Source organism: Melanerpes formicivorus, unplaced genomic scaffold, assembly GCF_026170545.1.
Source record: "Melanerpes formicivorus ecotype bairdi unplaced genomic scaffold, bMelFor1.0.p_v2 SCAF_98, whole genome shotgun sequence".
NCBI lineage: Eukaryota > Metazoa > Chordata > Aves > Piciformes > Picidae > Melanerpes > Melanerpes formicivorus.
The window spans coordinates 1510305-1534799 of record NW_027142450.1 but is presented as its reverse complement, the minus strand read 5'-3'; the positions used below and the strand labels follow the sequence as shown (position 1 = coordinate 1534799).

Here is a 24495-nt window from a genome sequence, read left to right as displayed (position 1 = left end):
TAAGGGAGAAGTAACGTGACAGTGTGTTTGTGACACCTTACCTTATCCCCTGGCTGTGGTCTCATAAGAGAGACTTGATCATAGCCTCGTCGAACCAAAGCCCACAGTGCATCAAGTTTGCCCTGGAATAAAAATAAATAAATGAACAAATAAACAAAAGACATGACCAAGAAACTTGGGGATGACTTACAGGTGAATTGATCCAGTCTTTCTGTATGAAACTATCTGCATAAACATTGCTTCTGTGTCCTTGCCCTCCCTATACTGCCTATGCAGACATTCAGAAAACAGACCTCAGTGGAATAACATCTACCTGATATGCAGTGGGCCAAATTTAGCCTGCATGAAATTCACTGAGGATGACTATAGTTTAATGTGAATGACTCCTCTTAGATGCACATTTAAACAGTTGTTAAATTAACAAAAGGCAGAAGAAGAAAAGTACTCTACTGATGGAAGACAAGCTGGAGAACAGATAAATGCCCACAAGGCTACCTGCCTAGACAGGCTTTAAAATTTGCAAGCAAAAATTTCCAGGCAATAAATTCAAGCACTGCTAAACTGATCTCTGAGCATGAGGGATGGAGGACCTGATCCCACAAAGCACTGGACTGGGACATGGCCACAGGTTTCTGGGATGAGCATGATATGCTGTTTCCTCTGCCTGCACTAGCCCTCTAGCTTCCTTCTCCATAAGCAGCAAGGTAACAGCTCTGCACTGCCTCAAGGGTTGTGTGAGGATACATATATTACAGGGAGACACCAGATACTATAATGACACATGAGAAATGGGAATGAAAGTGTGGAGAGACTGAGTGACTTGCCCACAATCAGATGCTACCTCTTGTGGCTGAACTAGAGAAACAGAGCTGAAGTCCAATCCAAGGCCCTAGCCACAGTGCAATCAAAGCAAGGATGGTGCACTGTATCTGATCTTCTTTGTATGCTGCTGGCACAAACCAGCATCTGCTCTTTCTAACAGTTATCTGTTGTTGCAATTCAGACTATGTAAAAGAACCTGAAAAGAAGGTGAGAGCTAAAGGAGGGAAGATCTTTGCTCATAACCCCCCAACATCCTCCACACTTCCTCAAAAAATGATGGCACCACAGTGCCAGGTGAAATGCATGTTCCAAGAAACAGGGAAAGTTGAGGCTTGCTGGCCATTTGTTGAGACAGGCTCTTCCACCTCTGCCGTAGGAAATGGTGTGCTAAGGAAGCAGGATGCAGCAACATGTATGACACAGACTCGGTAAAACTGAGCAGCAGAGGTGTTACCTTGATGGGAGTGTACCATTTCCGCTGGGAAGGAGGTTTTCTCACATGGGGCTTTTTTGGCTTGGGTTCCCATGGCTCATACTCCTGTTCTGGCAACTTAATAATAGCATTTTTGGGCTTCTCCAATTTTGCTCCTTCCTCTGTTGACCCCTTGTCTCCCCACCGCACCTGAAGTCAGGAGAGTACACTGTTAAGCAGAGAACACTTCAGCAGTTCCCACCAGCACTTTCCTTTTCCCAAGGAAAATGGTTAAGGATATTAAGATGCAATACTTCCAGTGCAGACTTGCAAGGACTTGCTGAGAAGCCATTGCTTTCACTGTTAGCCCTAGCTTGGCCCATATCCTTGTCTGGCTTACATTAGCCTACCTTCCTCAGCTACCAATGAAATCTAGTGGAAATTCCTGGCGTAACATGCCTAGAAGTCATCATTAGGCTCTCAGCTGGTACAGGAGAATGAGGATTCTCTGCCTTATATTACCCATGACTAGAAATACTGAATTGATTTCACTAACATGGTTATTTACAGGAGTTAGTAGCTGATCACAGCAATAGCCACTTATTTTCTGAAACATACATAGGAAAGCACATGCCAAATCAGATTTTTCACAGTCACACCTTACTTTAGACACCCAGACTATCTTGTGCATGAATCCCAGGGCAGGTTGTAGTTCATTGGCCAATGTCAACGCAGATGTGGCTTTGTGTATTAGGAATTAATGCTTAACTAGAAACAAATAAGGAAAACAACCAAACCAAAAAACCACCCCCAAACCAACCTCCGCCCTCCCCCAAACTAAATCCAAAATCCCACAAACCCCCAGTGAACCCAGAAGGATAAAACAAGAAAAAGAAAAAACAACCAGAAACATCACTGGTTGAAATTCCTGAAACCAACTGCTTTCAGCCAGCCAGGCATAGGGTAGCTGGTACCCTCAAATATTTGACACCAGTGTAACTGGACTCAACTGCTCTAAAGGGCTTCATTCAGTAAATTACAACGTTCTTTTGGTGCTTATCCCATTTCATAATCTTCACATTTTCTCTGGGTTGTGATGCGACAGTCATTTAATTATTCACATAAATGATGGCAGCTTGATGCCTGTTTCTTGGACAGGAGGTGAAATCAGGTGGACAAGCCCTAATTAAATCCCATTCTCCAGTCCATCAGGGTAGCTTTTGAAAAATCCCATAACAACAATAAAAAACCAAGCCAAATACCTCCATTCTCTTAATCCCACCCACACCTCGACCTCCATAATAAGATGCATCCACAGTTGGCCACTTTTTCTTTGGCAATCCATCTTCATCATCTGATTCCTATGGGAAAGACAAGAAGATATTACTGCTGTTCTCACATGAACAGCACAAAGCATGGAAAACAACTGAACATCCTGTGGTCCAATCCCTGGATATCTGTCACTGTGTGTTATTTGCTGACAAAAACCAAGAGAGTCTTGTCTCCGCAGCTGCAATTTTAACTGGTGAAGCCAAAGAGGGTTGCCTATTCCTCTCTCTGGGCAGCTTTTATTTAGTCAAATATGCATTGAGCTTCAAAATTACAACTGATTTGTCAGGGAAAATGAAGTGGAGATGAATCGTACATTATACTGGCTTGCCACTATTTATGCAGAAAATGCAGCAATCAGCCCAAAGAAATCATTTAGTAACTGTGCTCTTAGAACTTAGTGTCACCTAATGGAAAAAAGCTACCACTGTGAGTTTTCTAACATGTATCAGACCCTTCTCTCATGGCAGCTTTAATCAGTTATTCTATGCTGCTTTGTAGAGTCTGGCTCAAGCTGTACAGTTTGGAACCAGGACTGAAACTGGAGCATCTCCAAGCTGTCAGGAAACTCAGATCCAGAGTTTTTTACCTACAATTATAAAGACTGCAGATTATTTTTCTGGAATGTGGGAGAGTCTAAATCAGGGGTTTACACCAGGTTCACTGTTCTGTTCTTGCTTAACTAAAAGCTGGCAAGTGTTTTTGGTTCAAGAACCCTGAGAACAATTCCCCTGCTCTATCATCTTGAGCTGATAGAAGTCACTGGGATTTCCCAGACTCCTTATCATTATGCTGAGCTGAGGCAAATGAAAATCACACAGCAGTCTCCAAGTATGTAACTGAGGAAAGGACCCAACAAGCCTCCTACAATACCGTTTTACATAAGCAACTGCACTTTATGCTGATACACAGGTGCATATTGCTTTTGGACTAGCCACGCAAAGTGCTCTCTGCTCATTTTCATCAGTAAAAGTATGTTCCTAGAAACACTGCCTGGACTAATTTTTCACTTATAACCCCCAAATAATAAAAATATCTTCATATCTAACAACCCTTATTGCTGGCAAGCCTGACAGTAGCAGGATACAGGTGATAGTGATGGATGGTAATTTTCCAGCTGATAAAGTATTTACACCAAAAAAAAAAATTATATCCCCTACACTAAACACAGAGCAAAGAAACATTCATGGCTAGCACATAAAGTTAAAAAAATAATGGCAATATAATGCTTGCAATTTAAAACAAATTTTAGATAACTATATTCAATTTAAGAGCAGCAACACCAGACTACATCAGCTAAAAGGCAGGTCACCATACCTAGGGAGGCTAGTGGTAAGCCTAACAAAACAACAGTCCTTACTGGATAAAGACAAGGCCAGGTAAAAGGATGGATAACATCTGTATCCTGTATCATTCCAGGAGGCTTACATGAGCTCACAGTCTCTCTGATTGCAGTTAAAATCTCTGCTGATCAGCATAATCACAGAGCAGTTGGGAACTCTGCTGCACAAGTGTGATGCTTGCTGTAACCTTCTTTAAACACAGAATGGCTGCAACTGCATGCTTCATAGCAACCCTAAGCAAAAATCATGCTGGTTTTCAGATGGTGTGTATTCTAAAGTTGAATTGTCACAGGGCTGCTGCCTGGGACAAGCAACAGGATCAAATACACAGCCATGGTGGCCTCCAGCAACTTCAGAACAGCAGCTGTGGTTGCCTGCTGTTATTCATTCCAAATTACAGCAAGTTAGCAGCAAACTGTAAGCTTGTCTTGAGGGTTAGTAAATATTTGTTCCATCATTTAACTGCTTATGCTTAGGAAAAAAAATAAATGCAGGCATGAGCTTTCTCAGAAGGTACTTCAATTTATTATTATTATTTTCATAAAATTCGTACAGTGACTCTACACTGAGTCAGGGTCAGTGTGTGACTGTCCCCAAAAGAGTTAAATACAACCTTTCTTGAAACAGGTCACAGACTAAATGGAGGAAGGCCAAAAGATCTTCCAAAGGTCATTCTGCAGCAGAGCCACAGAGAGAGCAGGCTCTTCTCTCCATCTCCTGTAGGAAAGCCACAAAAATGTGGCCTTTGCTGTCCTTTCTTCCAGTAGCCAGACTTTGCTCCTTACTGTCAATCTGGGCTAAACTCCTGCTGAGAGCAATGGCAGCTTTACTGGTGGAGAAACAGCTTTCAGCACAGCTTGAGAAGCAAAGATTTGCTTACAAGCCTGTTAGAGGCACAGCAGAAGGAACAAAATACCATAGGAACTGTTGGTCTGTGGACTTTAAAGTTATGCAACTTGATTGAAATGAAATATATATATAAAGAGGCCAGAAGACAGAAATAACTGTCTTGATCCAAGAGACTTCCTCCCTCAGCCTTCAAGGTGTCATTAAGACACCTACAGGGCCAAGGTTCCAGGGCAGCACAATACACTACAGTAGCTGCAGACATCCCAAAAATACTTACAGGCTCTGGAGGTGGCGGTGGTGGCGGCTCCTTGATCACCTAGAATGTAAAAACCATGGGAGAAATCAGAAAAAATGGTAGGGCTTTTCCACCTTAATGCTATATTCTCTCTGCTTTCTTGCTCATATCACAGATGGGTTGCCCTGCTTCATTCGCCCACATTCAATCCTCTCATTAGCCCCATTGTTTTTCAGTGGGCATAAAATAAATGCAGATGAGAAGCTAAATCCATCACATTGGACTACCTGATTAGTCAAGAAGTGCCCTGTTAAGTAAATTAGAATACAGCTCCATATTATGCTAGCTCTACCTTAAAAATGTCATACAATTACAAAGTAGTGCAAAATACTCACTCAGAACCTGCAGCTCCTCAGAATAAAAATGCCTAACTTTTGTCTTTTAAAAAGGACTGTAACAGTTTATGCACATATTTGTAAATCAGTTCCATTATGCTTTTTTGCAGCAGGTTTCAAATCTTGTTCTAAGGACAAGCCATGTCCACTAGCTAACTTCTCATTCAGTGTGAAAAACAGGTAGATCTTGCAGCATTCAAAAACCCAGACCAGAGCAAATTTAACAAGCCCTTTAAGCAATTTGTTGAATCAGGGCTTTACAAATCAGGATGTTATTTCTCTTAAACAAATTAACCACCCACTCCAACACTCTTAACTCTGTGCTTTTGCAGAAAAGAGATGAAACCAAGTCAAAAGAATAAAATTCTGTACTTACCACTGTGCAACAAAGGGGCCAGAACCACCACAGAAGAGCCAGAGCCAGCAGCAGAAAGAGAATCAGGAGAGCAATGAAAAGGATGGTCCCAGTCAGCTGCAAACAAGATGATTACTTCTGAGTTATCTGCATGTGTCACAAACAAGGTAGGTTTCCCCTCACTATGAGGTCTCAAGAAGGATGTCCAACCAATCACTATTACCATTAGAGTCAAAACAGTATTTGGTGTGACAAATCTGTGTTTGAAGTCATGACTGTGGGAAGCAGCTCCTGTTTGTGGTATGTAAACATGTGTATTTATGGTATATAATTTATGTGCAAATTTATGGCATATTTGCAAATGCCAGTCTCATGAAGTTCAATCAAAACAAGTGCACCTGGGTTGGGGCAATCTCAAGCACAAATATAGGCTGGGTGGAGAAAGGATAGAGAACACTTATGAGGAGGACTTGGGAATAGTGGTTGAGAAGCTTAAAAGGAGTGAGCCAGCAATGTGTGCGTGCAGCCCAGAAAGCCAACTGTATCTTGGGCTGCATCAAAAGAAGCATGGCCAGCAAGTCAAGGGAGGTGATTCTCCTGCTCTTCTCTGCTCTCCTGAAATTCCACCCAGAGTACTCTGCTCAGCTCTGGAGCCCCCAACAAAAGAAGGACATGTAACTATTAGATCAGGCCCAGAGGAAGGCCATGAAGATGATCAGAATGCTGAAGCAACTCTCCTGTGAAGACAGGCTGGGAGAGCTCGGGTTGTTCATCCTAGAGAAGAGAAGGCTCTGGGGAGACCTTATAGTACCTTTCTAGTATTTGAAGGGGGCCTACCAAACAGCTGGAGAGGGACTTTTTACAAAGGCGTGTAGTGACAGGACGAGGGGTAACGGCTTCAAACTGGAAGAAGTTACATCTAGATTAGACATTAGGAAAAAATTCTTCCTCCCAAAGGTGGTGAGACACTGGAACAGGTTGCCCAGAGAAGTTGTGAGGCTCCAGCCCTGGGTATGTTCAAAGCCAGGTGGATCTTGAGCAACTTAGTCTAGTAAGATGTGTCCCTACCATTGGCAGGAGGGTTGGAATTAGATGATCTTTAAGGAAAAAAGGTACCAGCTGGTAAGAGTTTTGCAAAGCCTGAGTGAGATCCCAAATGGCTGACTTAAGTGGTACCTATTTCTTTTTCATATCAAATCCTAGAGGTGTCAGGACCAACATGTCCAAGATGTGACTAACACAACCACAGTTCCTCCTTCTTGCTTTTAGAGATATGGGATACTGAGCTACCTGCCTGTCATAACATGACCATTCCTCCACTTATCATAGATGCAACAAACTGACATGTTTTGAGATGCAGTATTTAGCTCATCTCCTACTTTTGTTCAGGGAGCAGCTGAAAGGCAAGGTGGAGCACTGTGACATGTGCCACATACCCTGCTCAAAGGAATCCTGTTAGAAGACACACTACCCAGCTGCAGTTCAGTGCTACAGCCCTTCTCTCTAGCCCTCCTATGGCCATATGTGGCACTAATACATCTGGAAAGCAAACACCTGAGAGGTGTGAATTCCCAGTGAGTCTGGTTTGCTGAGAACAGGATGAGCAAGAGTCAAAAAGTAAGAGGTATTGCTGAAAACCAAATCCAAGCACAGCACCAGTGCAGCGTATGAGCCACAGATGCACACACCACTGCCACTGTTACGCCAAACACACATTACCTCCTTGTTTTGTAGCCTTTGTTCCTAGGCTTGCTTTTCCCAGGCTAAGTACTCATACAAATTTCTAAGACATTTGCCAGCAACTGCTCAGGAGCTGCTGACAACAAGAAGCTAAAGAGTTCTCTTTTAATGATTAAATACACAAAGCATCATAGTGAAGCTGGACTTCTAAAAGGAAAGATCAGACAATGCAACTGAACAGAAATAAGCATAGGAATCACACAGAAGCTTTAGGAGTAAAGTGAAGAGAACATACTTACTGTACAGAAAGGACAGAAAGACCAGCTGGGGAGGAGAGCTGAGCAGGCCAGCTGACTGCCGCCCACAAAAAAGGAAACGGGAGAGGAAAGGAAATGGAAGGAGTCTCTAAAATGAGAAGAGTGAAATGCATGAAATTAAGCCAAAGTTGGAAACTGAACTGACAACCTCCCTGCTTACAAGACACAATTGTAGAGAGACTTTTTTTTTTTTACCAGCTGAGAGACAGGCTCCCTGCCTCCTTCACATTCAATCTGCATGAGTCTGGTCAAAAATTGGTAGATTGACAGGACTGGAGATTGGATTCCTTTCTTTATCCTAAGGCTACTTAGAGGAAATCTTCCTCCATCCATGTTCTTGCCTGCAGGAAGCCCCAGCTAGGGCTAAGATTTCAGTCTTCATCAGAAATAAACTACATATGAGTAACTAAATGCACCAGTTAACACTTGTGTTTCAGTGAAGATTCAAAAGGTTCTATTGTATCTGATGTATAAGAAGAATAACATGTGAAAATGTCAATCTTCACTGTAGACAATTTGGAAGAAAGTTTTGGAAAAACAAAAATAATTATGTGAAGCAGCAAACACGTCTGGTATATCCTGAGTTCTGAAGCTTCTCAGCTTCATTGCTGAAAATATAAGAAAATCAGGTTTGCAAGTTCCAGCCACTGCCTCTCTTTTCATTACTGTCCTATTCTGCAGCTGTCAAAAAGGCTAACAATGATTCCAAACCAACGTGACAGCATTTGGTGTGGGCTATAAAAGTCCTTTTGACACCAGCATCAATAAAACACAACTTTCATACAAGGAGTTTGCTATCAGATACTTCAGCAAAGTTTGTTTAGTCCACAGGCATAAGGCTAAACTTAGCTACGGTACTTAATTGCACCAGCTATTGACATTGATTATTTTTACTTCAAGGCAAAGAAGAAAACTGCTTATCTAATTGTCACCTCCTTCATTTTAATTGTTTGATTCTAAAATCAGATTTTGATAAAGTATCACTTCTAGCTGTTGGTCCCTGACATTTCACCTGAGGATCACAGAATCAGCCAGGCTGGAAGATGGGTGGTCTCATACCACAGCTATCGCTGTTTCACAGCAGCACATTTTCCCTTGGCTGGGCTAAGCAGCAGCCTTTCATCAAGAAGCTCATCCCAAGATCTAAGGCTGCTATCTCCTTCTGGTCATCCCCTGTGATGCCAAGAGAAAAGCAACCAGCTCCTGTCATTAAAACTGTAAAAACATCCTGACAAATCCTGAACTAGTAAAGGCTATTTGTGGAGGACAAGGAACCAGTGCTGCAAGCTCCAACCAAAAAACAACCACGCAAATTCAGAAGACCTTCCGTGCTGTGGCCCTTCCAGATTCAAGTCTTGGCAGTTGCAACCTTCACCTCACATCCTATTAGAAATTCCAAAGCTCAACAGAGTGTTGCTTCCTGATGATTCTTCCTCCTAGACAGATCCAAGCTTTGAGGATCTATCTTTCCTGGGATAAAAATGGGCAGGGTGCCTTTTGTGGTAATATTTTACTCAGTAAATCCATAATTATCTATGTGATATCATCAATAACAATTTAATCTTAACTAAATCTGGTTATTTCTCAAAAAAACCTGATGAGATCCAGTCAATAAGCTTAATACAGAAGCTGTAGAGAGCTTATGATCACTCAAGGCTTTGCCCTGGAGAGAGCTGTTTCTCTCCAGGATCTCATGGTTTCTCTGTCAAGCCCCATTGCAATTACTTACACATTGTGTGCTGGTGATGCTGACAGAGCTGGAGATGAATGTTAGCCCGTTGTTCATGCTGACTTGGAGAAAAACCACCCTAAAGCACAAAACAGATACACTTATTTTTAGTGTCATCTTTATACCCATTATTCCTTCTATTCTGGCTGCATTTTAGCCATTGGCTCATGAGCACGCATGGATAGAATGACCTGCTGAGTCAAGGCATTCTCATGGCTTCAGGTGCTTACCTGCATTTGTCTCTGTTTCTTTTGGCTTGAGTTGGGGCATATGCTCTTTATTAAATAACTCCATCCCACCTGGGGCAAAGGGCACTGGGACAGTGAGTATATTTGTAATACTACCCTAGATAGCATGAGAAATTTCAAGGACTTCTTTATTATTTTTCCCCCCTCTCTAAACCTGCAGCTTGAAGAGTCAGAATGTGTTTTCTTTTATAACCCAGTAAATCCAGAACACCTGCGCTGAGGTAAAAGAATAAAAACACTGAAATGACAGTGAAATTAAAGGAGAATCTATCCATAGACATTCTCCAATATCAGAGAAAGAGTTTGAAAAAAAGCCAAACAAACAAAACCAACTTAACCAACCAACCAACACTCCACAATAATCCACCAAACAGCTTTCCTTCACTCACAAACAGGAAAAGGCAAGGAGGCATTCCCCCTCAGCCCCAGTGCAGTATTTATACACCCACAAGATCACCCAGGAGGAAGGTGGACCCTTGTGTCACGTCTCACAGGAGTCTGCATGAAAATCAGCTGAAAAATACTGACACCAGCCTGAGCAGGGCAAAACATGGAGAGCAACAGCTACAACAGCAGCAAAAGAATTAAAATCAAGTAATGCTTTTCAATCAAAATGAAAAGCTTGCCTGGAATTCAATTAACTTTTTGTCTGGAAAAAACAGGATATAGGAACAAAGGAGAAATCACCATGACTCTGTGATATGGAACCATGGTCCAAGAATGCCTTTGGTTAAGCTCTGCTAAAGATCCAACACTGAATAAAACTACACTGGCTCATGCTAGGAGAGGATGTGGCAAAAAGAAGATGGAAGTAATCCCTCCAGATGCACACACAAATGTATTAACTTGGCACTTTAGGCCCTTAGCACAGTAATGACATCCTCATCCAGTAGTCCCCTCTCTCTTGCCATGAGCTGGAAAGCAATACTTACTTTCCAGCGTCTTCGATCACTGGGGCAGGACAAAGTAAGTAAGTGTCATGAACAAAGGTTGGCTTTTCACCTGAAATGAAATGAATACAACTGTTAGGGCTGAAAAAAAAAGAAACTATCCCAAGCAGGCCACCCCCTGGAGAAGTGCTGACACCAGTGACAGCCACAGAGAAATTGAGTATCAAGTACCAGTATTCCCCAAAGGTACTGATTACAAAGCCAAGTATTTGGGTTACTGTTCAGTATAATGTTATCAGGCTAGACATACCACAGCTAAGAACTGAAAGTACATCTCTGCTCCTAACAGCAGCGACCAGCCATTTGGAAGCCAGCTTTGTGCAATACTTGTCTTTATAACAAATGCATGCAAACTCTACCCATACTGAATATTCCCATCCCACAAATCACTCAAGGGGTAAAAAGTACAGGGGTTGATTTTCTCCTACCTAACTTCCCAATACACACAGAAGAGAAGTCAAAGATTCACTTTTTGAGCCCAGAGAAAAGGACTAACAGAGATGGGGTTCAGATGAAGTGGACAGATACCAAATGAAACAAGAACAAAATGAAACACAGCAAACCATGGCTGGTCATATAAGGAGACAGAGAGAGAAGGGTCCTCCCTGATGTTACTGGGAGGACCTGTCCTGCACTAACTGCTACCTTTCCTGTCCCAAACCTCCCCTCTATGGCAGCACTGCATAGAAACAGCCCATGTTTATAGAAGTCTGATGCTGGCAGAGTCAAAAGCAAGGCCATGGGTATTTTCCTGCCTCCTTGCACTCTGCTGCTCCAAGAATCACCAGTGCTAATTTTTTTGCTTTCAAAAGCCACATCCAGAAAACCAAGTCCCAAGAATACAGAGAGAAGGCCCAGCAGTAATCCTGCAATGACACACCAATAAAAGTACATAAGCTGAAGCACAAAAGCAGACAAGTCACTGCTGCAACTGCACCTTAGCTCCAAATGGCCCAAAGTGGCTAAGGTGCTAGTCCAGAGAAAGAGTAGTTTACAAAAGTCAAACCCAAGTGAATTAGGGTGTGGTAAAAATTGCAAGTTTATTTAAACCTCAGAGACTTAATTACTCTTTCTACTTAGGGGAAAAAAAAACAACAAGCAAAACCTCAAGCAACAAGATATGAGAGCTGCTCTTTTATGCTTTATCCAGCCCAAGCACACCTGAAGATGAAACTTATTTCTATGTTTTGGCAGAGTTGAGCCCATGGAAATGATAGTGATATATTTTAGGGCCAGCTTGAGGCTAAAAAAGCCAGCCAGCAGAAATCAAAGTCTCATCACAACATATGTTGCAGACCTAACCCAAAGAGAACACAGAATGAAGGATACATGGAATCAGACAAATTTTCGTTCTGTGTACTTGCAGGTCCTAATCAGAAGTAACTGCGTGAAATCCAGTCAGTGCCAGAGCACTAGGGACAAGGAATTGAAAAACAAAACAGAAATCTGTCTACCTGGTAAACTGCAGGAAATAAAACCTTGGCAAAGGACATCTGTAAGTGGAATGAAAGCAAGACCACCAGAATTTATTTAATGCAGCCTCCATGTAGGCAACCAGGATGGGAAATGAAGGAGTAATTCATGCACTCACTCTTCTAAATGAATTCACTGCTAGGGAAGGCACCAGTCTGACCATGATAGGATATGAAAGCCTCTACTGTGCTCAGCCAACAAGGGTAGCATATACAGAAAAGGGGCAAAGCTCCCCTCCCCACGCAGTGTTTCACCCTGCCAGACATGTGCCTGGGAATAAGAGAGGACTGCTGAGAAACTGGACACTCAGTCTTTTTTGGTCATTCAGTCCTTTGCCCGGCTGCTGGGGCAGCAAACAAAAGATCCCGTTTAACACAGAGATAGCAGGGAGTTTCCTTGTTAAATGCTTGCTACACTGAGACCAGCATCTGGCATCAGAGAGGGATAGAGCAGGCACAGAAAGGCCCTGCTTTACGGTATGTATCCCCTGCGTTGGTGACTAATGTGTCTGAAGGCATCATCAGGGAAACAAGATGGCATTTTTTCTTTTTACTACTGAAATTCATCATGTGGCAGCACAACCCAGGTAAAGCCTCATCACAGGGCACCCACAGATCACGGCATTGATTAAAGATGCATTTCAAGCTTCTGTGAGGTGTAGAACCCTACTCAGCTCCCCCCACATTCACTACAAGGACTCCCCCAACCTAGACGAGAGATAGGCTATGTCACCTGTCACTCATGAGGTGACACAGCCACAGGGGACACTGGAATCCATCAGCCCGCAAACTTACTGATTGTCAGACTGTCATTGAGCTTGAAGCTGCAGAGCACCTGGTCTATGTTTCTTGCATGATAGAAGCCATTGCCTCTTACCACAACTTGAAAGGATTCTGTAAGTGAAAATACAGAACAGTAATGAAAAATAGCTCAAACACAGCATTTCCTTCCAGAGTGATCTGACATGACAATAACTGTTCTCTGCCCTCTGCCTGAAACAAAATATTCACACTGACACTCTGTATTCAGTAGCAAGTCTAGAGCACTATACTGGCACAGGTGCTTCACAGAGCAACACTCATCTCAAGGTTGCAGGCATAGGCATCCTCTTGACTCCCAATGCCTCAATTAAAGGTGCCACAGTAATACTCTATGCCTGACAGGGTTGACGTCATCTCATGGTTCCTCCATGGTTTTTGGGTCAGACAACTTTACTAATCATAAGCACCAGTCCTTCCTTCTATCTCCACAGCAGATGGCCCTTGGCTTTCAGCAGCAGCTCTGTTCAGGCAAACAGAACTTCCCTCATAACCCCACAGTGAATCAGAGAGGAAGCTTTGTATCTGGTGCAAGTCCTGGAAAATGCAAACTCTCAGTTGAAGAACTGACCCTGTGCAGAACCCCATTAACATTTGCTGTGCATGGGAATAACTAAAGATCTAGGTGCTGCAACTTTCTTTGTGCTCTTCTCTGACACCACTGTCCCAGCAGCAGAAATCACCAGTGGCACAAGAAGTGAGCTGCCACATCAGTCACACTGCTGGACATATTCCTCCAACTGTCCTTCATCTGCTATCCGCTTCTGTTGCTTCAGTCCTAATGGGGAGATGGCACATGATTTTTGTTATTACTTACAAGTAACTTTGATTTGTTCATTCAAGCAAGAAAAGTATTTCAATTTTTATCATCCAACCTATCATTTGTCTTTTGACTGATAGAAAAGTTTCACACCTGAGTAAAACCAAGCTAAGAAGGCTTCTGTCAGAAGTGGGATCCTAACTGCCTATGTCCTACATTGTTGGCACCACTGATCATGTTGCAGTGCACTGAGCTTGATCACACACCTGCAAAATAACTGTTGCCAGAAAAATCAGTAAGGTGATCTACCTGGCTGAGCATCTGCTGGGAACAGAAAGGTACAAATGAAGAGAAGACCCAGCGACAAGTCATGGTAACATCAGGTTATTTTATGTCTGCTGTGAAACCCCTTTGAATCAGTGTACCCAGGACAGTTAGAAACAGGAAATGTAACTTGAGGAAGGAGTTAAGAAGATTGGTTTGGTTTCTCAGCATCTCCACAGCAAGCTTTCAAAAGTATTTCTTCATAACCTTCACAGGTGTTTTCAGAGTTTTGATAACAGCAAATCACAACTGCTCACTGCTTTTCTTTCCCTGTTTACCTTACACAAGTGAAGCCAAATAGAACCACAGCATCTGTCCTCTTGGGCCAGCCCAGGAAGCTTAGCCAAGCTGGGCACAGCATGCACCAGGAGGGAAAGCAGCAAGAGAAACTCCCCTTTAGGTCACAAAATGTATATTGTAGCTACTACCTTGATACTGTGTTTAATACCAGCAACTGGGGAGACATGAAAAATCTGTTCTGTGACAAATGCATGCAGTAAGAGAAAGCACAGACATGGCACTTTCACTTTCTCCTGCATCACCTGAATCCTCCACACAGCTCACTTATGCCAGGTACTAAGCAACATTTGAGACCAGTCCAATGCTAAGGGAATACCAGCACAACATAGGACAAATGAATCTTCAAGGTACCCATAGAAAAATGAGAATAAACTGCTTAGAAGTGAATGCTGCATTGCAGCAAGTAAAACCATTAACAAGTCCACACTCTACAACTATATTTTGACCAACATACTAAAAATGAGAGGAAAACAGTGTTGATAGGATGGAAGGGAGCACTACCTAATTTTCAGAGATATGAGATCTGGCTTTTGATAATATTTCACAAGGCACTGCTGTGTTATTTGTGTGCTGTGGAGGAAGGACTTGTTATTGGGTAACACTACATGAGGCCCAAAGGTGCTGATACACACATTGAGATTAGTCTGCCTGCTCTTCACTATCACATTACTACAAGGCAACCCAGCATGAGGATGTGGAGTGCTTTAACTTTTCCATACAAACAGCTTGCTCTTGCCAAAAACATACCCACACTATATTGAAATCTAGTGCAACTCCAGGCAAACTGGGCAAAGGCATGCACAAGTTATGATCAGGCACTGGAAACCCACACTCTTTTTTTCCTCATGGTAACTTTCCCTTAAAGCAATGCTCTGAACTGACACAGGCTGCAAGGAACATGGGCATCTGAGAAGATATTTGGGAGAGGAAAAAGAAAATATCTACTGGAGTGCATATTAAAATGAAACACAGGCTTTGGCACTTAGCTGAAGAAAGATTATTCATTCTGAAACATCATTGAGCACATCAAGAGCCAAATGCACAAAGCTAGCACTGGAATTTGACCTCTATTTTAAGAGAAGGGTCATACCTCCTGATTCACACTGGGAGTCAGGGGCACTTTAAACAAATGAAAATAGACTGTAGGGCAAATTCAACTGCTTGGTACTTCAGTAAGAATCTGGAGTTACTCTAAGTCTGATTCATGCCTTGAGCAATTCAACATTTAACCCATTTCACACACTGAGAATTATTCTTGATGAGCATCCCTTTTTTTGCCAGCAGAATTGAGAGTCATGGCCAAACCTGAGGGCAACTGGGCCTCTGCCCACCTACCAGAACTACCTGCCTGAGACCACACAGCCACACCACTCGACTGTGATGTAAAAACCCAGCTAAGATAATAATTCTTTTTCTCAATTATACATTACTGAAGTGGCTTACTGAAATAAAATCGTACTAAGATTCCCCTGCCTTTTAAAAGGCAGCAGTCACAAAGACTTCACTATTACCTATTTCAGTGGCTTTACAAAGATGCAGCAAGAGACTTTCAACACAAAACATCAAAGGCAAAATCTACATCTACAAGTTTAGTCTTGTCAAGACAGTTTACTGCTTCTGCCCTTCTTTTCCCTGTCACTGCCACTGCACAGTCAGTCATGAACAACTGACTGGGTAGTAACCTGTCCACCAACACAAGCTGACAATACAGTTTCAATATCAGGCTGGCATGGAAATGTAAAGAGCTGGTCCTGGATTTGGTTGCGGATGTTAAGAAGCCTGCCCTTGCAGATGCTTGGGAACATTAGTGTGTTCTGGATGATGGTCTGTTGAAATGGCTAATTCCATTTAATTTTGCGCCCTGGCTCTGGCTGCGTCCTTTTCTTCCTTAGTTACTGTCAGATGGCAGATTGTAGCTTTTGACAAGACAGCGAAGGGAAAAAGGTCAGCACTGAAATAACCGGGCGGTGCTGGCAGCGAGATGGTAGGTTGAAGCTGGTGTGTGGTGGCTGTGCTGTCGGCTTCGCTTCTGTGACTCTGATGAGAAGCTGACGGCTTGCATCCACACCTGGTAGTTGATGTGGCCAGTAGGATGCCACATCCAACAAAACCTTTCAATCACATCTGTGTACCGTAAGCGTAATCAAAGCAATGATGCTGTCAAACAGGATATGAGGCACCTCCGATTCTGCACTGATAGCCTGTTTACAGGCTGCATGTCTTGGTCACTCTAAATCAGAGGGAACAGGAAGGACCCAACCACGTTGCTCCACATTGGGAACAATGAATTTGTAGGGTCAGAAAGCATTAAGCATCAGATAGCTGTCACAACATGACGAGATCAATTTGTAAATGGACTTGCCAGATAGCTTCGTCACAGAGAGCCAGAGCACCAACTGCAGTTGTCACCACATGGAAATAATTTCATCAGTATTTTACTAAACCTCTGGCAAGTCACAAATGAAGCCAAGATCACCAGGAATCACCAAAACAGTTGCAAGAATAGGAGTGGCCCAGACTATTCTAACTCCTGATCATGACCAGCTTCCACTGAGCAAGACAAAGCCCTCATGATCTCATGCCAGATTCTAAAAATTAGTAATAATGTTAAGTAAATCTGAATTGATTATCACCTCCTCACTCAGATAAGTTTCATATAAAAAGCATGGGTAGACCCATCTTTTGAGGCTGTAAACAAGCAATCTTCTTTGCTGAAGAATGTGTTAATATACTGCACTTTCAAGGTGCAGGTGGACAATTTTTTGATCAAAAATTTGAAATGCACACTTCAATTATGTTTTTTTTTTTTTTAATAAATACAACTCAAAATTTCTACCTTGGAAAAAAGGAGGGAGGAATGTTACACTTCCTGAAAATGTTATGTACTAATTATCATCCAGTTCTAAATGCAGCTGCATAGATATTTTTATATAGGATTCAGTGGCTATGTCTTACCTACACATTATCAGTAAGACTGTGTTATTAACTACCCACATTTAAAATGCATTGAGATTCTAAGATGAGTTCATTAGCTTCATTACTTTTTGTGTTAATGTCCAGATAAAGTACATTTTAAAAAAACAAATCACATTACATATAGAGTAGAACTATATATGACTGTCCAGTGAACTGGATTCAGGATCTGCATTCACAGTAACATGAAGAAAGTTCCTTTCAGGAGACAGTAGAGCACACAGCTATAAAAAAGAACCCCTGGTGATGCTGAAGTGGGATAATAAAGCCAAGCACAAATGTACATATTTGTAGCCTGATGGTAAAAAACTTCTTGCAGGAGTTCATTTCAGCTATAACTTGCAGGCCTAGACTCATTATAAAAGCTGTGACAGGCCTCATTCTTGGTGCTAAAACCCATTTAATCCACACTGACAGTACGTACCATTCACAGCCACAGTTTTGGCTTCCTCCTATTTTCAAGCTCCCTGCTGCTACAACCAAAGGTTCAAGTGCATGAGATCCAAGTCTTCATGCCCTGGTGATTCAGTACCACACTTTGTCATGTTCCAGACTTTGCTGGATGGCTTCGTTAACAGGACAGAGCAAACTTCAGAATTTAAGCAAAACAAGGGCTGGTATTTTGCTCACTTGGCAGCGATACATAGAAACTGTGATCAACATGTGGAAATGAAGAGTGAACAATTTCTCTTCTCTGTGATATTTATTAGATTTTTCTTGAGTTTCCTATTTTTATCTGTTTTCAAGGTCAGTTTTCATGCATCATTGCCATTTTATTTTTATGTGTTCATTTTACAATGAACAAGGAAATAAACATAAGACAGTAAACATCAGATCTAAACAATCATGCTGTAAACTCTACCTTCCAGCAAACTTATGGTGTCACTCTTACTCTGCTGCAATAGCCTCTTAAGCAGACAAAAAACTCAGCAAGTGAACTGCTAACATAAGCTAGAACAAATCCAAGTTAAATGTACTAGACATGAAAGGTATGAAATTATCATCAACAGCTACTCTGGAGAGTCATCACATGTACCATATATGCTAATAGTTCTTTCATTATGAATAAGTAAAACATCAGTCTTTCAGAAAATACATCAAGTATCTTGGCCTTATGTAGTTAATTATATCTGATTCAAGAAACCTGAAATTTCTGTGAGTGTTTTGCAAAATCTTCTTCTAACTGCTCCTGGTCCTGGCAGATCTCAGGAATGCAGTTTTACCGGAAATTTCTGAGGTATCACCTCTAGACTCTGAAGTACCTCTGGCAGTCTGGCTTTACAGTGCTTCTGTCTCCTTCTCTCAGGTATTTTAAAAAGCAGTATCTCCAGTTCCCTAAGTGCTATCTCTGTGAACTCTCCAAGCTGGCACTCAGCTGCAGCAGCTACATATTTATCAGCACAATTTTTTTCCTCAAGTAAGAAGGGACACACAGAGCTTTAGCTATGGCCCGAGGGCTTGCTCTAACACATCCACAAGCTTCAGCTCCAATACCACATTAGGCAGTTACTGACATTTCATCATTGTCGTTCATTTGCCTTATCACACTGTTCTTGTGGAAACTTACCTCCTGCACAGACACTCGATGGTTCAGCTGCTAGGATCTCAATGCAAGATTTCTTGAGAATCTAAAAGATTCAGATAATGGGTATTTTGGCAATCATTTTCACCTATGCTTTATTAATATGGGAAAGGGTGCCCTTTTCTGAGTTTCAGAATACCAAACTTACAGAATCAATGGTTCCTCTCAGGGCATAAAAGCCTCCCGTAACTGGAAAAACATGGTCGATGCTGTCAGCAATTGTTGACAGCTGCAAAGACAGACAATCATAAATCATAACGAAAACAAAATTACGGTGCGCAAAACTGGCCCCTTCCACACTTGCTAAAAGACATCATACTGACACTAAATTATTTGTGCCTCAAGAAATCAAATAAATGCCTTCATCCGATACTTGTGCACTATTATAACAGAAAAATGACACAAGAAAACCAGCAAAGTTACCTGAGTTTCATTGAAATCTTTAACTCCAACACAATAAACAATAGCTCCCAAGCTTCTGGCTCTGTTGGCCTGAAAAAAAACCAAAGCATAGCCCTCAAGTTCAAAGCCATATAATCTGTGGGGCCAGCAGTAAATATCTATAGGATTGACACAAGCTAGTTAGGGTAAACACAGAGGTGACTTACTTCTTGCTCTGCGTAATAAAACTGAACATCTTGCAACTCTCCATCCGTCAGAGCAATAATCACGCTAGCTGTCCGAACTCCTACATGGAGAACAGGTAACAGATTGCGTAAGTATGACACAAGATTCAAGCAATGAAGAAAACCTTTGAAGATGTGAGGCATTCTTTTTTGCTGACACAAAACTGTAAAATCAGATTCTCAACCTAATCTGTATAGACTTTACTAGAGATACACCAGGTCAAAGTCAGGTGCATAACAGCACGCACTAAGCCAAAACCTGTGGACCTTCACACCACAAGCATCACTGTAGAGGAAGTACTGCTCTAGTCGCACCCACACACAAGCTTCTCTGTTCCAAGAAAATATAGCACCTACTGAGATTACATCTAGACCCTTCCGGTGGAGAAGTGGCAAAAGGGATCTGCAAACAGGGGAGAAGCATCTTCTCTTTTTTTGACCAACCTGTCTCTCTCAAACCTTGCCCAGAGATTGTGGTAGGAGATACCTATGCAAAGAGAGCTTTCATGCTATCCTCCCTTATCCTCCATCAGACTTGCGAGGAACCACCCCACTGAACGCAACACGAAATGAGCTTCCATAAGTGAGTTCAGTCCTACACTTCTTGAGCAACACGAACTGTCAGTGGAGTTCATAGGAATTTTGTGCATGTGAAAACCTTAAGATCAGGTCAGCTGGAGAAAATTAATGTATTGTGGTAAGACATTTCAGATCCCACCTAAGCTTAAGGGAAAAGGTTGCATTGACTTTGGATAGCTACGTATATAACGTAGTATAGAATACAATACTACCTAGAGAAATTAAACATGCTAACAAAATGAAATCAAATTAATATTCTACCTATGGTTCAATCAACCATTCCGCTTCAACAGCTTTTAAGTAAATTAGCTAATACATAAACTTTTTACTTTCAGGAAAGAATTTGTTATTTTTTTCAAAATAATCTGTTACAATTTCAAGTGTTTCTCTCCATACTGTCTGAAATTAAAGGCTGACAAATTTCTTATGCCATGTAGTCCTTCCCATGTCATGTCAGACACAGACATGAATTTTAAAAGAAGGACCTGCAACCTGGGCAGGGGGAAATAGCTTGGATTCTTATATTCCTCTGTTGTGGTTTTATTTGTTTGTTTTGGGTTTTGTTTTCTGCCTGACATGCTTGAAAAAGGCTGAAAAAGTGGAGATCTTTTTTTTTTTTTTTTTCTTTTGAACACTTGTTCCTTCCCTAACAGCTTATAAATCCAGATCTTAACCATTCCTCCTTCCAACCTAATCAGTTATAACTAAGAACTAATCAACTATTTTATATGTTATCAAGAGGTAAAACAGTTGTCAGTTGGACTCCTCAGAATGCTTGATTTCACTGGCAGAAGGGCCTGAGAAGCCAGAGTTGTTGCTGAAGAATCTATATTCATAGCCTAATTCATTAAAAAGTCATTAACATATTTCTCTACCTTTCAGAGACCATCAGCCTACAAATAGGAACAACCTCACACAAGGGTGCAAACCAGGCAAGAAGTTTTCAATTTAATTAATTAAACCTTCTTTTGGCTCAGATAAACACAAATACATTTCTCTTTCAAAATTTAGTGAAAAATTACACTTTAGTAACACTGAATCTGCTCCCAAATCATTCACACTGATGCCAAAATCTCAGCTGATTGCATTCATACCTACAGTACTGAGAACAAGGACTTTGGGCATACAAGGCAGACAGGGATGAGTGTGTCAGGACAGAAGGATGTAGGAAGATCCAGGTATGTCTGTCCCCTAGGTACAGGACAGGCAGTTCTATCTGTAATGCTTTGGTCTGTATTTTGCACTGGGTCAGATCTGTGCTGGTACAGGTCTCCTCTGGTCTCAATAAACCATGAATCAAACATTTAAAAATAGAGCTGCAGTCAAAATGGAATGTAGCAATTGTGTAAGAGCAGTTCCTTCCCTAACACTTCTGTCAATGGGTTTACTGCAGATCATATAAAGAACTATCACTCCTATCAATGCAGATATAGAACATGAGTGATATATAACACATACCTCCATAGGTTTCATGGTAAATCTGCTCATTTGCCTGCAATGGAGTGTAGAACATTATTAGCTCTTAAGTACACTGGCAGCAAGCAAAGCAAACTTTATAAGCACTTATCAAAGAAAGGAGGTACTGTGAGGTGTACCCTTTTAAATCCTTCATGCATGAACGTGTCTCCTCCAGGCACTTCATTCTGAAGAATGTTGAGCCCTCGTCTTATGGCTTCCCTTTGGATAAAAAAACCAAAGAGATAAATGTGCTTTTTTCTGTTGTTGAGATATTTCTGTACCACAGCTAGACTATGCACCCTGTCAATACACTGCACAGACTGCATACACATCAGCTAAAATACTGGCAAAACCGAGACTTTTTTCAAAACCTCCAATTTTTCAAACACCCACAGAAGCACAAAACCAGACATAAGATACAATGTTAGGGTTAACACATTTTAAGGGTGTAATTCTGTTACTGCTCCCTCCCTGACAAACTGCAGATGGAAAGAGAAGTTAGAAGCTTATGGCTGTCATGAAAATTAAACAAATAAAAACACTGTAGTCAATCAAACAGGATGGTTGGGATGAGGACTTTTCTATCCTAAAGACACAGAATAATGGGGATTTCCTATCCTAGACAAGGTACTGATGAAGGAACCTTCCTATGGCACAGATTGCTCCCCAGTAATAAAGGGAATTTGATACTCCCTGTTGCATAGCTTCTTACTCCACAAATCCTGTTAACCAAGAGGATTTCTCAGAGAAATTAGTAATTTAATTGATCACTGATCACTAAAAGCCCCTGATCCTTGTAAAAAATTTCATTAGATTATTAATGGAACACAAATAAGGTACAAATATTCAACAGGCAAGATGGAGGCAGTCCAAACATCAGCTCCAGATGCTATGGAGCATTTTTTCTTTAAAAAGGCAGCAAGAGCCTGTCTAAACTCTGTTCTGCAACAGGGCCTTTTAGATGGCACAACCTCAGTTACAGAGGAAACAGGAATCTGTGTCAGATGAAGGTAAAATCAGGATCTATAACTGGGAAAATTCTTAGGGGAAAATGCATACTTTAACCTTTCAAAGTATAAAATGTGCTCAAAACCCACATATGGTGATATGTATAAAGAACAAGAGTTTAGGAGAGGGAACATTCTAATACAATGCTGCCACAGGGCTCCTGTCTGCTTTCCACTTGGCACCTTACTTCTCCCTACACCTGGGAGAAGCAAGTTTGAGCTCCTTCACCAAAATATAAGTTGGAGACTGGAGTCACATCTCCTGTGGGGTTTCTGGCTTTGGATGAGGCCCTGGAATATGAAATAAAGGGAGTGGTTCTTTCAAGACTACTCCAGAGCTCACTTTACATTGCATTATTGAGACCGTCTCAGGACAGAAGCAGTAACAAAACCAAGGGCTTTAAGACAAAAGAAAATACTTAGAAACACCTACATGACAGGGATTTCAATGGATAAGACATTAAATCCAGAATTATTTGAATTATTTGGAATTTTTACTTGGTGCTTTGTGGGGTTTGGTCATTTAGGGGGCAGAGGAAGGGGGTTGTGGGTATTTTTTGGTGCATTTGGGTTTTTTCATTGTTGGCTTTGGGGTTCTTGTTTTGGGTTGTGTTTGTTTTGTGGTTTGGTTGTGGGTTTTTGCCTTTGTAGGGTTGTTTTGGGTTTGGTTTTTGCTTTGTGTTTTTTGGGTGGTTTTTTGTTTGCTTGTTGGTTTTTCGGAAGGGGGTTGTTTTGTTTTATGGTTTGTTTCTGGAAAAAAGATAATTTGGTTGTGAAGATGACAACAAGAACTTTGCTCCAGCCTCAGACTCTCTCAGGAAGCCTGTCACTTGGGTTTGCAAGCTACCTTTGGCATGGGTGTTCTCTTAAGGCTTCTCAGGAGAGGGATGCAATTGCCTGGGGACACAGTGCTCCAGTACTGGGTATGGCCAGCTGCTGGCATAAAGCTCGAGGCTTTGGGTCACTCTGAAGGCACCGTGGGCCTTTCATACAGTTTTTTGTTCATCAGCTCAAGCTCTGACATTTCTTACACAAAAACCACCCTTATCTGGATAGTTGAGAATAGTGAGAATGTACATGAATCCTTGACTGGAAAGGCAGTTTCTCCCTGAAATACTGTCTATGATAAAGACCAGACAGCCCAGTTCTGCATTTCTCTTACATGGCTGAGAACAGTGGTAATGGGAGACTCAAAGGCCTTGTAAACCCTCTTTCCACTGCTGCCAACTGGGAGGATTTAATTTGGCACTTGAGTTGGTGCCACTCATTGTTTGAGAGGAGGGATGGGGGGGGTATTTCTGCATGAAAGCTATGGGGAGTACTTACCTGTTTTCTGTTAGTTTCATGACTGTAGTTCCTCGTGAAGAAAAAACAATGAAAGACATCCGCAACATTGGACTGAAACCAAAGAACAAGTCAGATCCACATCACACACAGATCACATTCATCAGATTTTAACTTGCTAAGAGGCAGTAAATGAAAATGGAAATTACATATATAACAAATTAGAATATTAAGACTTTACCTTATGAACTTCTCAGCTAGGCTTTCCACAAAAGAGTAAATCTCAGTCCAATGATTCCTGACACTTCCAGACCTGTGTACAAACATAATTGATCACATTTCTCTTATTTCACAGGGAAATTCCTTGTTCCACTCAGAATTTTAAGCCTGGGCTATTTTAAAGATGTTTAGTGACAAAAATTACACAGAAGTGTAGGGAGAGAAGGCAGCTAACTGCTGAGGCTTCTACAGCAGTTGTTTTAAAGATGGAACAGGAAGCATAACAAAACCCACTGCCAGGTCTGAAATGGTTTACCATACAACTTTGAAACAACTTCAGTAACTTTTCTATCTCTAGTTTCTTTTATAACATAAAATACACATATAATGTTCTAGTTTAATTAATTTTATTTTACTCCAATAAATTA

General features: G+C 41.5%; 1 protein-coding gene across 1 annotated transcript in view; it reads right to left on the bottom strand.

The window, feature by feature from the left end:
• ANTXRL (ANTXR like) overlaps positions 1–24495 on the bottom strand; it is a 58766-nt gene that overhangs the window by 22669 nt on the left and 11602 nt on the right. Inside the window, exons 2-17 of the mRNA XM_068166175.1 lie at positions 24090–24161; positions 23891–23962; positions 21695–21776; positions 21558–21591; positions 19503–19582; positions 19318–19386; positions 19043–19123; positions 18880–18940; positions 12932–13030; positions 10647–10716; positions 9467–9545; positions 5762–5857; positions 5033–5071; positions 2497–2595; positions 1277–1444; positions 42–122 (exon numbers count right to left, since the gene is read on the bottom strand). Of these exons, the coding sequence (XP_068022276.1) occupies positions 42–122; positions 1277–1444; positions 2497–2595; positions 5033–5071; positions 5762–5857; positions 9467–9545; positions 10647–10716; positions 12932–13030; positions 18880–18940; positions 19043–19123; positions 19318–19386; positions 19503–19582; positions 21558–21591; positions 21695–21776; positions 23891–23962; positions 24090–24161 (1282 nt within the window). The remainder of the gene's footprint in view (positions 1–41; positions 123–1276; positions 1445–2496; positions 2596–5032; positions 5072–5761; positions 5858–9466; positions 9546–10646; positions 10717–12931; positions 13031–18879; positions 18941–19042; positions 19124–19317; positions 19387–19502; positions 19583–21557; positions 21592–21694; positions 21777–23890; positions 23963–24089; positions 24162–24495) is intronic.